This window comes from Urocampus carinirostris, chromosome 1 (genome assembly GCF_059441175.1).
Source record: "Urocampus carinirostris isolate Australia breed hairy pipefish chromosome 1, RoL_Ucar_1.0, whole genome shotgun sequence".
Lineage (NCBI taxonomy): Eukaryota > Metazoa > Chordata > Actinopteri > Syngnathiformes > Syngnathidae > Urocampus > Urocampus carinirostris.
In genome coordinates, this window is record NC_142349.1 from 22,923,296 (window position 1) to 22,938,479 (window position 15,184).

At 42.8% G+C, this 15,184-nt stretch overlaps 1 protein-coding gene across 9 annotated transcripts in view; it reads right to left on the reverse strand.

The window, feature by feature from the left end:
• Positions 1–6,539: 6,539 nt before the first annotated feature.
• Positions 6,540–15,184, reverse strand: part of srcin1a (SRC kinase signaling inhibitor 1a) — a 176,390-nt gene continuing 167,745 nt past the window's right edge. For 8 of the 9 annotated variants that reach the window (XM_088330672.1, XM_088330619.1, XM_088330654.1 and 5 more), the window contains one exon: positions 6,540–13,916. In XM_088330672.1, the coding sequence (XP_088186798.1) occupies positions 13,521–13,916 (396 nt within the window). In that variant the 3' untranslated portion in view covers positions 6,540–13,520. Of the gene's footprint in view, positions 14,021–15,184 lie in introns of all 9 variants that reach the window. The other variant, XM_088330663.1, reaches the window with a different exon arrangement.

Consider the following 15,184-nt stretch of genomic DNA (forward strand, 5'->3'; position numbering starts at 1 on the left):
TATTGCAGTCATAAATTCTTGCTTCAAATAAATGAATATAATTGTTTTTAAATAATACAACGTGTATTATATTTCAAATTAATAAAGTAAATTTAGTAAAATACTGTTTTGTAGAAAACTAGCTAACTTTAAGAAAACATTTTTTACAATATATTTCTAAGATTATTTTTTATACTTTCTAAGCTTATGAATAATACCTAAAAATAGCAACGTTTTGTAACAGCAGATTCTTTTTCTCATTTTTCCAAGTTATTTATTGAGCAATTTAATAAGAAATCTGATTTATAAGAGCTCGTTTTCTTACCTTTTATTTTTGTAGAGGAATGTTTTTCTGCGTACACAAGAATAACAATAATTTACATTAGCAAAATTATCTGCTAATGAAGCTTGATGGATCAAAAAAAAAGGTTTGCTGTGTCTTTGACCAAACGCTTGATATTATGACAAGTTCTATTATTGAATCTGTTTAAATCTGTGAATCGTTGACATATATACTGTCAGTTTGAAGTAAATTAGCTAAATTCTGCATTTCGGTCTTGTAAAACTGTCAGGATCTGGTGAAACTCTGTCCACCAGAGGGCGCATATTCGGTTAGTAATTTGGACACTTGTGTCCAATCACCCCTCACCTGTCCTTATTCAGCCGGGACATTTTGGACAGCACCTGCGGTCGAGTCATCATCCATTTTTTATGTTAGTTTTGCGGTAAACCCAAACGCAGGAAGCAGGAATCAATGCAAGGTGCTCAGAAACTATGGTAGTCATTTACAAACACACAAAGTAATTAACAAATGCTCAATTAACAACTAGACTATCTAAACCAGAAAACGAAACCAAACCTCAGAAACAGATGACCTGACCATAGGCAGTTTCTGATACTCAAAAAGTTACCGGACTCCAGGGCAGACAACTCTGAAAAGCTGCCTGCCCAGCCATAAAGTTGCCTGCCCCATTTTTCACAACTTGAAACACAATAAGACGACTCATCGCAAAAAAAAAAACATTGTTGCAAAGTATTGAGGATAATCAGAATATATTACAGAACAATTCTTTGAAATTAAGTTTATTATAAATCAACTTTTCACATTCATTGCATGTATATGACATCGCTGTTTTCCATCTGCCATCAGTATGTACTTTATTTACTCATCTTCATTCATGCAATGTTTGCGTTGCGTCGTCTGCCACAAGCCACGTGAACTCCTCTTTCCACGATGCTTACGTTTGGTAGCGTCATACATTTTGTTTGCTTCTTTTGAATCTTTCTTCTGGGGCCAAGGTTTTGGCTCGATTCCTAACCATTTATTCATTTTCTTGTGTTCTCTGTGCGTCTACTTTGGAAAATGATATGCAATTGCACGACCTTATAACGCTTGTGAAAATCCGGAAGCAGGAAGTTATTCAATGCAGGCTTCTGATTGGCTGCCTTGTATGCAAATTGCCAAACGAACCGAAATTCCGAAATTTTCAAACCGAACATAGATTTTGAAATTGGAATAAAGCAAACATTTGATTTGAAAACCAATTTTTTTTTTTTTTTTGTCTTCTTTGAAAAAGTTGTACGCCCGATGTGAAAGATGCACCCCCTGGGCGTCCGGGCAGACGTTATTCCAGACACTGCCACAGGTGCCGTCTAAATTGACCTTATGAACGGTCAGGCTATTTAGGGACAGGTGATTGGACACACCTGTCCTAATAACAAACCGAATAAGCGCATTGTGTTAGATGGAGAAAAAACAGATCCTGACAGTTAAATAATTGTATGTTAATGCATTATGTTTTAATATTCTGCTAGATTAGCAGTAGCTCAGGAGGTAGAGCGCTCGTCAAGGGATCCCAGTTCGAATCCCGGCTCGTCCGTGTTACATGTCGAAGTGTCCTTGGGTAAGACACTGAACCCCTAAGACCCCCAATAAGCAGGTTAGCGCCTTACATGGCTGCAAGGCCGCTATTGGGAAAATATGGAGCACATTGTAAAGCACTTTGGGAAGTCATTGACTTGAAAAGCGCTATATAAATGCAGATTATATATATATTATATTGTAGCGAGCAGAGACGGGAGTCGTAGGCGGAGTGTCAAACAAAGCTTTAATGACATTTAAACTTGCAATAACAAAACAAAACAAGAGAGCGGCTCGAGCCGGCCGAATTAAGAGTCCCCCTAGGAACTCGCTAACTAAACAATGGTTCCGTGGGTGAATTATGTAAAACCCACTACACAAGCCCCCCCAGAATTCACCCATAGTCAAAGTCTCTGTGCCTGGTTGGGACGCTGACCCGCCCACTGCGGGTACAGGGAGCTGGAACAGCGGGGGGGTGAGAGCTTGTGGACTCAGTTGGAGAGCCCACAGGTGCTGGGGGCGGAGGGTCGGAGTGGGTACCCACGGGGCCGGAGGGTCGTGTCGCAGGAGGACGGCTGCGCCGTGGGGCTTGGGCCAGTTCCAATGGCTTGGACATATCCATGTGGGCAGGCTTAACCCTGTCCACGGAGACAGTCTCTGGCCTACCACCAATGTCCACGACCATGGTCTTGTCACCATGCTGCAGGACCTTAAACGGTCCATCATAAGGAGGGCGCAATGGTCCGCGGTGTGCATCGTGGCGAATGAAAACAAAACTAGCCGAGCGCAGGTTGGAGGGAACCCGTGAAACTGGCCTGCCGTGTCGCGATGTGGGGATAGGCACAAACGCTCCTGCAGTGCCCTGCAAGATGGACTTCTCCCTGGATGCAGCCCAGGGTGTCGTTGGGTCTGGGATGAAATCACCTGGCACCCGCAGCACTTGACCGTAAACCAACTCAGCTGAAGAGCACTGAAGGTCCTCTTTGGGAGCGGTCCTCAGTCCCAGCATGACCCAGGGTAGCTTATCGACCCAGTCCCCATCGGTCAGGCTGGCGCGCAGGGCCGCTTTCATCGAGCGGTGGAACCGCTCGCACAACCCGTTAGCCTGGGGGTGGTAGGCAGTGGTGCGGTGAAGTTTGACTCCCAGGCTCTCGGCAACCGTGTTCCACACCTCGGAGGTGAACTGTGCGCCCCTGTCAGACGAGAGATCTGCAGGGGGTCCAAAACGGGCGACCCATGTGCCGATGAACGCCCGGGCCACATCGACAGCTGAGGTGGAAGTCAGCGGAACTGCTTCAGGCCAACGGGTCGTCCTGTCCACCATCGTCAGGAGGTAAGTGAAACCGTGTGAAGGGGGCAGTGGGCCCACCAGGTCAATGTTAACGTGGTCAAGCTTCCGTTCGGGGATGGCGAATGGTACCAATGGGGCCTTGATGTGACGGTGCACTTTCGCGCGTTGACATGCCACGCATGAGTCGACCCAGTCCCGGACGTCCTTTCTCATCCCTTTCCACACAAACTTCTGGGCCACTAGCTTAATGGATGCTTTCCTGCCAGGATGAGACAGGCCGTATATTGCCTCAAAAACAGCCCGACGCCAGCCAGCAGGGACAAGCGGCCTAGGCCAACCCATGGAGAGGTCACAACAAAGCTTGGCCCCTGAGTCTCCGACCGCAACCTCCTCCAGCCGCAAACCAGTGTCTGAGCTCTTGAGCGTTTGGATGCCGTTATCAGAAGCCTGGTCCACACTCATACTGGAATAATCAAGCCCCAATTGCACAGCGCTGATGGTTGCTCTGGACAGGCAATCCGCAACCACGTTGGACTTCCCAGCAATGTGCCTGATGTCAGTCGTGTATTCCGATATGAATGACAGCTGGCGCTGTGGCGGGCGGACCACGGTTCGGACGTCTTGGACATGGAGAACGTAAGAGGCTTATGATCAACAAAAGACGATGAACTCACGGCCCTCCAAGATGAAACGGAAGTGGCGAATCGCCAACCAGATGCCAAGTAGTTCTCTGTCAAATGCACTGTATTTACGTTCTCTGGGGACCAGCTGGCGACTAAAAAAGGCGAGTGGCTGCCAAGCATTGTCAACCCACTGCTCGAACACGGCACCCACTCCTAGGTCTGATGCGTCTGTAGTCAGTGCGACTGGGGCTCCGGGGGCTGGGTGAGCCAGCATGGCTGCCTGGCACAGCGCGGTTTTTGTGTCCTCGAATGCCTTGGTCCTCTCAGCGGTCCATTCAACAGCTTGATTGGGTGACCTACCCTTGAGGGCCTCGTAGAGTGGGCGCATGACATCAGCGGCTCGACGAATAAACCTATGGTAGAATGTCACCATGCCGAGAAACTCCCTGAGGCCCCGCGCTGTTGGCGGCTGAGGAAAGGTGGAGACGACCTCTACCTTAGACGGTAGGGGGGAAGCCCCATCCTTGGTGATGAGATGCCCGAGGAAGTGGATGGAGGGTACGCCAAAAACACATTTCGCGGGATTTATAATCAGGCCATGCTGACTGAGCTTGGTGAAGAGGTCTCTGAGGTGCTCCAAGTGTTCCTCTTCTGAGGAGCTGGCAACAAGGACGTCGTCCAGGTAGACGAACACAAAAGGCATGTCCCTGAGCACTGAATCCATCAGCCTTTGGAAGGACTGAGCGGCATTTTTCAGTCCGAACGGCATCCTGAGAAATTCGAACAACCCAAATGGAGTTATCACGGCCGTCTTCGGTATATCTGAGGGATGCACTGTCAGTTGGTGGTATCCCCGCACTAGGTCCACCTTGGAAAAGAGAAGTTTGCCCGCCAGGTGTGCAGAGAAGTCTTGAATGTGCGGGACTGGGTAACGGTCGGGCGTGGTGGCCTCGTTAAGGCGGCGATAGTCCCCGCATGGGCGCCAGCCACCTCCTGGTTTCGGGACCATGTGTAGTGGAGAGGCCCAGGGGCTGTCTGATCGGCGAATGATGCCAAGACGTTCCATGTTAGCAAATTCGGATTTAGCAGCTGCCAGTCTTTCTGGATTGAGTCGTCGGGCCCTGGCATGAACAGGGGGGCCCTTGGTTTCAATGTGGTGCTCAACCCCATGTCTGGTCGTGGAGGCTGAGAAGGTGGGCTTCGCCAGACTGGGGAACTCAGCGAGGAGCCGGTGGTAAATATCACCGTCCAAGAGAGAGCTGGACAGACCCTCAAAAATCCCTTTGTCGCGGACACACGCGAGAGAGGAGAAATTCAATGCGTCAACGAGGCGGCCATTTTTCACATCGACGAGTAATCCATTGGCACACAGAAAATCTGCACCAAGAAGAGGAAAAGCAATATCCGCAGTGACAAAGTCCCATGTAAACTGCTGACCCCCAAAACACACGTCCACTGTCCATGTCCCGTATGTGCGGATGGGGGTGTCATTGGCAGAAGTTAATGGAGGTCCATGTGTTCCCCCCCCCACATCGTCCACAGTGGCAGGGAGGACGCTCCTCTGGGCGCCGGTGTCACACAAGAACTTTTGGCCGGAGATGGCGTCCCGGATGAACAGTAGCCGGTTTCTTGCGCCTGCACTCACGGCCGCTACAGAGTGCAGGCCTTGAAGTTTCCCGTCGCGTTGGAGGTGCAAGGGGGACGGCACTTCTTGGCCCTGGGCCCAAAACGTGCATGGTAGTAACACAGACCTGACACATTCTGATCGTCAGTGGCCGTGCGTGCCTTGCTGGCTGGGGGCGTCGCACTTGATGGTGTGTAGGTGCGTGTAGGGGCCAGCACCTCATGTGTGTATCTATGTGTGGCCAGGAAAAACCGGTCCGCTTCCTCTGCCAGTGCACGCGGATCTGTAATGGTTGTATTCGCAAGCGCCGTCTGGACATGCGGCGGCATGTGACGCAGAAAAAGTTCAGTGAAAAGAAAATTTGGCTCTTCGGTGCCAAGCAAGTTTAACATCATTTCCATGTGATCCGATGGCTTACTGTCTCCTAAGCCCTGAATAGCAAGGAGGCGTCGAGCACGCTCAGAACGCGACAGTTCAAAGATTCTGAGGAGATATGCCTTCAGTCCCTTATATTTATCCAGTTCAGGAGGGGATGTGATGAAACTCACCGCTCTGGCTGCAGTTGAGCTCCCCAGAGCAGACACCACGTGGTAATAGCGAGAGTCATCATCAGTGATTCCGCGCAGGGCGAATTGAGCCTCTGCTTGTGCGAACCATGTTAACGCCGATGACTCCCAGAACTCGGGGAGCTTGAGAATGGGCGCGTATGCCATGTCGGTATGCTCAGTATTATGCACGGCCTCGGAAACTTCCACGAGACTAATGTCGGGGTCACCAATGTAGCGAGCAGAGACGGGAGTCGTAGGCGGAGTGTCAAACAAAGGTGCCAACGAAAGCTGCTTTAATGATATTTAAACTTGCAATAACAAAACAAAACAAGAGAGCGGCTCGAGACGGCCGAATTAAGAGTCCCCCTAGGAACTCGCTAACTAAACAATGGTTCCGTGGGTGAATTATGTAAAACCCACTACAATATATTATATATATAAATTGATTAGAAAAAAATGATTAAAACGAGTAAAAATGATCAGTCATGGGACAGATTTTTTTTTGTAGTGTAAAGCCCTCAGTGGAACTGAATGAGGAACCATGAAACTTACAAATTATTTTGGTATTATTTTTTGTTCTCGGTCCTGTTAACAGACAAACTCAGAGTCTGTGAACTGTACAAGAGGAGCTGCACTTTATTGGACACACAATCACAGCAAATTATTTACATTACATGATGTCACACATTTCCTCATGTAATGTCATCCACACTGATAAGTTGTTTTTTTTTAAATAAAATGATGTCATATATACTGTATCTAATTTATTTATAATAGATCTATAGATATCACTTTTTGCTCTTTATCTCACACTAACTACAAACTCTGGGCCACTTCAAGCAACCCCAATCAGACGTCACATGACCTAACATGCCTGCCTTTGAATCACACAAAACCAAAACAACATCTCAACTGCAACATCTTGTCATAAATATCATCTTCTTTTTTTCAATTTTTAGACAAAACATTCATTATAATAGATAGATTGTTTTTTCAATATCTTCTTGACCGCACCGTGCGATTGCTTGAGACGATACATGCGTTGGTGGTGTCTTTTTCAAAACTTTTTAACCTGAAATTGAACTAACATAGTAACAAATTATGTTAATAAATCAAAAGGTTTTTCTTTTTTAAGTTACTAATTCTTTGAACTGACTGATTTATTTACACGTTATTTTCCTTCTACTTTACAACATTTTGGAACCCCACACATTCATGTAAAAATACAGTACATGTACTTTATAGAGTACATACTATATAGCACATAGGTTTATTTGTATTGAAACTTAAAAAAAGAGATACAGGTTGAAAAGCTTCATAGTTTAGTCTATCTTTTTGAATTTACTCTCCCGCTTAAAAGAGTTTAGATTAAACACGCAGACTTGAATGCACCATTTAAGTCATGTCACCTCGAGTCGTACCTAATACCGTAGATTTTACACTAGGGACAGCTTTAAATCACACACAGCATATTTTGATTTTCTTTCTTCAGTACATAAATAAACTAGAACATTTAAAAAGACAAATACAGAAAATAAGAAAATATTGTTTTGATAAATAAAAAAATGTTTTGAGTTACTAATTCCTCGATACATACATACAGAACGTACGTCCTGACAGAAAATCCTACAAAAGGGCCCATGTATATTGTAGTTCCTATACAGATAAATATTCTACACAAGTAGCACATTCAAAATGTGACATGAATAAATTGTCAGGGTGAAATGTCAAACGGGAAAACAATTCATACAAAATGATCACAATTTATAAAAAACTGAAGCGGACATTTTACAATGATCCTCATCTCTAGTCTAGTGTATATTATGTATCTATAAATTAAATATTTATATATTTATCACACTTTTCTTTTTTACAGATATACTATCATACACATCACACATACACACACTGTACAAGTATTTACACAACAGTTTCTGCTTTAGTTCAAGTTCAAGTTGATGTTGCCCACCCCAGAGCAGTTTGGTAGAAAGGGCAGTGAGAAGAAAATGAAGGTTTTTTTTCAATTGCAACTGCTGCCTGTCGTCATTCCCAATTTTAAACCCTCCCCTCAAAACGAGAAAATGAGTGCTTTTCTGTCAAGATGATGATATCACAAACATAACCTACAGATCCGTGAAGATTTTTTTTAGAAATAGTTTCCCGGAATGTACTTCATTTTCTTACGGCAAAGTGCAAATGTTTTTCACACTTGTGCTTGTAAATACATGTATTTCATCACTGATATCTTGGACTGATTTCTGCCCGTTGAGAACAACAACCAAAAAGTGTAGCCTTTTAAACTTTCCAATATTCCAACTGTGTGAAGCGGTGGGAGAAAACACTACGAAACAACAAGGCGCTCTAATGTGGCTACATACAATTAAGCCTAAAGCCAGGGTCCTGTCAACTTGGTTCTCTGTCTCTACATGAAGTGCACATAGCTAACAAGGAGGCACTTCTAAGACCTGGCGTAAAGACTAACTCAAGTAAATCTTTGGTTTAAACAAAAAATTCCATTCTTAAGTGGTCTGCCTTTATCTGTGTAATGTGTGCAAAATCACTGATGAGGCACTCTCAAGTGTCCATGGCAGCAGACTGAGGGAAAGATGGATTTAGGGAAGGCATGTCAAACATACAGCCCGCGGGCCGGATACGGCCTGGATGATTTAATCCGTAAATTTCTGAGAACGTACGAACAAAACAAGTCTCTAGCTCATTTCTATCCAAGGGTATGATTTTTTTCTGTCCTTGATAAATGAAAACCAATTGCTCTTCCCTCCGCTAGAGGGCAGTAAGGTTTAAAAAAGATGACATCTAATCTGGTAGTTTGCTGAAGACAATTTTGTGCAGTATTTTCTCAATTTCAGTAGGCCCAGCTTAGGAGTTTGATCTGATGTATTGCCCATTCACTGCTAAAACTCCTATTTAATATTTTGTTTTTATTTATTTTGAAGCAGTATGACAATTGAAGCAAGCATATTCCTATCCATAGCTCCAAACTGAGTTTGTTTATATTTATGGTGAGTTGGTTCGGATGTAAAGCTGTATCTACTCAAATTTGAAATTAAAAAACTGTTAACACATTCAATGCATGAAAATCCTTTTATCATTGGTTGTGAATAAATTAGTTGTTCTTAGAAATGATCCCCTGGTCATCCTTAATTAAAATGTGTAGGGTTAGCTACAAATGTAGGCTGAATGATAGAGTATAGTACTGAAAAATAAAGCTAAATAATTGGAGTTGACTTTTTTTTTCATCTTTTATACTTGAAAACAAAGTCTGTATCCGGCCCCTGAACCAAACTGAGTTTGACATGTCTTCGAGGGTACTGGCATAGCTAGTTATCAAAACTTTTTTTTTCCCGGAGTGAGATGGGAACTCAATGTTGCATACCTGTCAACCTATATGATTTGATTGTATTTTACTTGAATTGTTGCTAAAATACTGTATTTCAGGCTGATTGTATTACAAAATGAATAAATGAAAAACTTTTTTTCCCTGCCTCAAATGAAAATGATTTTATCTAGTGAAACTTCATTTTCTTTTTCCTTTGTTTGCGAAATGTCCCATCCGCATTTCTGTGATTACAAGTGCTTAATTTGGATATCGGGCAGAATCATCAGCTAAAACGAGAAAGACACCTAGTAGGTGGTTTTGCAAGTCCAAGTATCTTGAGATAAGAAACAATGAGTGAGTACAAGGGCTTTAAGAAGTCATTGAAATGACAAGAAGTCCTAAAAAGAATATCTAAACTACTTTATAATTCATTTTTGTCGTGTGCGTGTATGTGAGTTACAGGTTCCTAAACAGCCTGAACTATTTTCGGGAAAATTGACACAGTTGTACTTAAGGCCTCCTCGAGTGTCTTAACTAGGTTTCCTGTCAAGGCACCGCCAATAAATCGCAACAAAATCGATTAATGTTTGCTTTAGTGGGGTCTCTAATTCCCTCCGAATGCAATCTTCTATCAGCCTGGCAATGCCGAACCATTTTGCCTGTTCGTCATGAATTGTGGTACCAAAACAAGTATCCTTTCACATGTCCGCGCAGAATGTTTTGGAAAGTGAGGGAGTTTTCAATACCTTTATGTCTTTTCTACAGTAAGTATTCTTTCTTTCATAAAACTACCCCAAAAAAGAAGATATTTCTTTTAGCTTGACTCGTATGATTTTCAATCACTTAGGGTTGACAGGTATGGATCAATTCCATGATCACCACATCCCAGACAATGAAGGAAATGGGAATACAAAAGGATGAAATCAAAAGATGTGCTTAACTGAAACTGTTTGGGCTTCACAGGCGGGGGTCCGTAAAGGGATCTTGTTCATGAGGCAATAAAAGTAGTGTTTTGCAGAGTGTGCAGTTGGAAACCAAATGAGGCACAAGCAGGATATTTGAGCTGAGGCTACACACAGTGTGTCTAGTTTAGACTTCATGTTGTGCTTTGTCATTAGGATGTAATTAAGATGCCGATGCGCTCAATCCTTTAGAGTCTTAATGTACAGTGTGTGCTTTAATAAATGTTTGGCAAGAAGGTCAGCGCGCTAAGCCACTTGAAGGGCTCTTCAGAATGGCTGGATTTTAAATTAGAAACATATTTTTAGCTTTAAAGAGAGGACCCATGTTGTGCTTTCTTGGGCCTTTTCATATACAGGGTGTTCCAAAGGTCTTGGGCACGTTTGAAGTCTCCATATCTCCATAACTGAGAATTGTAGTTAAAGTCGCGGCATTTTAAAACTAATTACAATAAAATTTATCGGAGGCTATTGTTTTTTTTACATGTTTTCAGACCCAGAAAAGGTGTTTTTATGCTTGAATTTGCAAAAACATAATGGATCATTGTGCATTTTGCTGTTAATTCAGAAAAGCCCCACCACAGAGGAAGTCCATAGTGAGATGGCATGGAAAATTCGTAACAGATTTGTGCTTATGCCCAGCTAAATGAACAGGGCACCGTTCAACTTCAAAAATGTGATTGAACAAGTTTGAACTGTTTTCCAGCAGAGCCCCCGTAAATCGATTCAAAGAGCTTCAGTGTCCTATAAAAACTGTTTGGCGTGTCTTAAGAAGACGAGCTCCCATGACGCCCCAAAAGCTGCAACAGCTGAAGGACACTAATAAACCAGCTAATCGGGACTTTTGCACTGCAATGCAAAATGAAATACGATGGAAGATAACAGATTTGACGATCGGCTTGTTATTAGCGATGAGGCGACTTTACACGTAATGTGCAAAGTTAACAAGCATAACACTCACATATTGGGCAATGAGAACCCAAATGAACTTCTTGAGCATCAGCGAGTTTCCCCATAGGTGTTTTGTGCTATGTCAAAGAAAGCTGTCTACAGACCATGTTTCTATGAAAGAATAACAGTCAATGGTGATACGTAACTCGACATGCTGAAAAACAGGTTAATAGATAAATTGAGTGAGAACGAGTTTGCTGACTTAATTTCCCGACAGGATAGGGTGCCAACATACTGGAGCCTGAGAGTTAGACCGTTTCTGAACACAACAGATGGATTGGATGGTCTGAGCAGAATGATCACTGTCTCATGTACACCCAAATCTCACACCATGCTATTTTGGGGATATGATTGTTATATGAGCCCCCTATTCCAAGAGATGTAAATGAGCTGAAGGCAATAATAACAGAGGCTCTTGCAACTATTGACAATGCAGTTCTGGGACTCATTCGGCAATAATTGGATTATTGGGTAGATGAGTGTCGTGTTACCAATAGCGCTTACCCTGGACATTTTTGAACATCCCATGTAAAAATTGAAATTACAAGCTTTCTGAATTTACCAGATATGTTTTTATATCCTGAATAGTTTCCGAGACATTGGATGTCAAAATGTGCCCAAGACTTTTGGAACATTATGTATTATAATCATCAGTCAGGGTCTAATGTCTTTGGGGGAGTTTGGTGTTTTTTGTGATGCCCCTGATTGTCTTAATAAAGATGTATAGTATAAGTGAGTATTTAAACATATAAATCTTAGTGTAGTCTTTGAGTATTTGTAGCTTTGCTTTGACATAAAATGACATTTAAGCGCAATTCAAAATATGTTGTAGGTAAACAACAAAGAGGCTATGCAAACAGTGTTTGTGACCAATACCTTTGCATGTCAAAGACTCATGTAAACAACTTGGGCTTTAGTTAAAACAGCAAGTAAGCTTCACAATCAAATAAACATATCAATACATTTGAATATGGTAGAAAAGGTCAGTTAAGTTAAAAAAAAAGACAGCTGTGTGATATCTTTCCACCAATTACGTGAAATAGCATCAATAGCAGTCAGACATACAATAGCTTGATTTGGAGTTGCTCTGCAAACGACCCAAAAGAGAATTTTCTCTTAATCCGCCCAAAAATAGATAGCCACTTTTGTACAGCAACCTCAACGCAGGCTAATTACATTAGCATTAAGCTATCATTCTGAAAAGCTATTGTCACTGGTTGTTTTAGATACAAAAAGCACAATTCTCCCGGTTTTGTATTTAGTTTGAAAGTAAATTCCAACTAGCGAAAGAGTTAAACAGATTTAAGCCTGTGTTCATTACGTACTAAATTAGTGCTTTAAAAATGCTTTCCACCATATTCCAATTTACTGAGATGCACCAGTTTATTGAGTGGACTCATGTGGTTAAAAATGATTGCCGCACTCTTTTATTTAAAACAGGGGTAGGCAGGCATTGGGTTAGAAATATGGTCAAGGGGCCAGTCCTGGGCACCTATTTATTTTTTCCTCGTTTCTGAAAAAGTATACATGCTGATATCTACATGTTATATTTCTCTTTATATATGTTTTTAGTAAGATTAGTCTAATCAAATATGTTTTGAAACGCTTATCACAAAATAATAAATTAGGTCCCTGTTTTAAGCACTACATTTGTAGTATTCCTGTAGTTGTATCTTTTGCAGTATTTCCGTTGTAGTAATTCAGTAGCATTTCTGCGATAATTTTGTAGTATCACTAGAAACTCGATTACCGACTTGACGTATGCCTTGTCTCACTCAGTGAGCATATTGAGCATTTTGTTAACCATTTACATAATCCACTAGTCTTTGAATTTCTTATTCAGATTTAGAAAAATACATCTTCAATTGATCTTCAACATTAATACTTTTAAGTTTAATTTGCCTTAATCATTTGATAATTTAAATCCAAAAGAAATCACATTTTTGAAACACCTTGCACAGTAAATTTAGTTTTGTAGTAACCTTTTAGTAATTTTGTTCTATTCCTGCAGTATCATTTTTGTTGTAGATACATAAAGGGAGAATGCGGACAAAACTGGCGCATAAACAAATTGCATTTTTTATTAGTACTACCTTATTTACTATTATATATATATATATATATATTGTCATTATCCATTGAGTATTTTTGTTCAGCAGGTTAGGTTAGAAAGCCTGCCCGGCCGCATCTGGCTCACGGATTGTACTTTTCCCACCCCTGTTTTAAAACAAGCTAATTTTACACTCAGCAGGATTACCAGAAAGGTCCTGTTGTGTGTACTGAGGGAGAATTTCTTCAGTGGGTTTTAAAAAGAATGGAGAGCTCTCTAAACATGTGCTTTTTTCTGCTACCGTCCATTCCTGCAGTTGCTGAGGCCCTCCACACTCGCCTTTGACATGGTGGGCGACGTTATCGAGGTGGGCGAGCAGGGCGACAGGACGGGCGTGGTGGGCGAAGAGGACGAGGACAGGTTGGCGCTGGCCGTCTGCGAGGAAGAGGAGGCGGGCGAGGGTGAGCGGCTGTTGGGGGAGGGCAGGGAGGACGCGGCGGCCACCCTTTGCTGCTGCTGCTGTTCGCGCAGAAGGCGATGTTGGCGCAGGGCGGAGGACAGTAGCAGGGCTTCGGCGTTCAGGCCGGCTGCTGACAGGCTGGCCAGCAGCGCTTTGGCCTGGCCGGGAGACGCCCTCAGCATGGGGCCCTCTGCCCTCCTGCGGCGGACCCCCGACTCGACGCCCGCGGCGCCCTTCAGGTCAGAGGACACGTGATGAGGGGACTGGCAAGAAGGGGGGGACGATGAAAAAGTCCGACAAGGGGGACGTTTCCTGCATGCTTACAAGGTGCTCACTGCTGGAGGGGAGGAGGTTATCGTGCGTTGACGAGGCGGGTGGGATGGCGCCACCATGAGGAAGACGGGTTAGGAAGGGTAGGGGAAGGGGGGAGCAGAACAAACAGAGGACTAATTATTTCAGGCGGACACCAGCATGTGCGACGGGCCGGGCCCTATCGACACATGAAGACTGACAAAGATTCTATTTTGACTTTTAATGACGAGGACGCATTAAAAACATCAAAATAAACACACTGCATGACACGGGCACATGTAATGAAGGGATGAACCACTAGATAACGCAGTTTGAAAACTTCTTTTTAGACCTCTGTCTGTATGTTTGTCTGCCTGCCTACCTTTCTTTCTCCCTCTCCCTTCCCTCCCTTTCTCTCTCTATTGTCTTTTTAACCTCAAAGTTGTAGTTTTTTCACTATTTCCATTTCATACCAAGTATTCAGATTTTGCATTTCATGAATTGGTCAGGCATGAAAATGGCCAGGGCTTGAAAAGATGAGAAGGAAGTGGATGAAATCCAACATTTATTTGTGGAAAACGCACACTCCTAATTTTTTATTGAAAATCAGTGAAACGTGTGTTTGACTTTTTACAATACGAACAAATAACCAATAACATTTAAAATGTATTTTTTTTCATGTCCTTCAAAGTCCGATTCATCACCAGATACACCTAAAAGCCTTTTTGTGCGTACTTTTATATTTCAGATGACTATGTTTTCAACACTCTCTAACATTTGTCTCTGGTACCATGAATAGAAATTACACACGAATAAATACATTACTCCTGCCTGCAAAAACAACATTGATTTTAATTCAAACACACCACCTCAAACTCCCAATTCACTCTTGGAAAGCTCACAATACCCAACTCCCACCCTCAAAACATATGCCCCTCGAATCTATACAATACACGGAGGTCACCCTTTTTGACTTTAAAAGGGAGAATTTCTCCTAAAGGTGAGAGATTTTCATGCCTGATTGATAGTTCCTCTCACATCATCTACATACGGGCAATATTAGTAGCGACAGCCATATTGGATTGGTAAGTGCATAAGTTTACCTTGTTGTTTTTGTATTTGACCCTATAATTATGGGGAACAAATCTCTAGTCAGTGAAAGGCGGTCATTTAACCAAAGCTACATTACAATGACAAAAGTTCACGGATA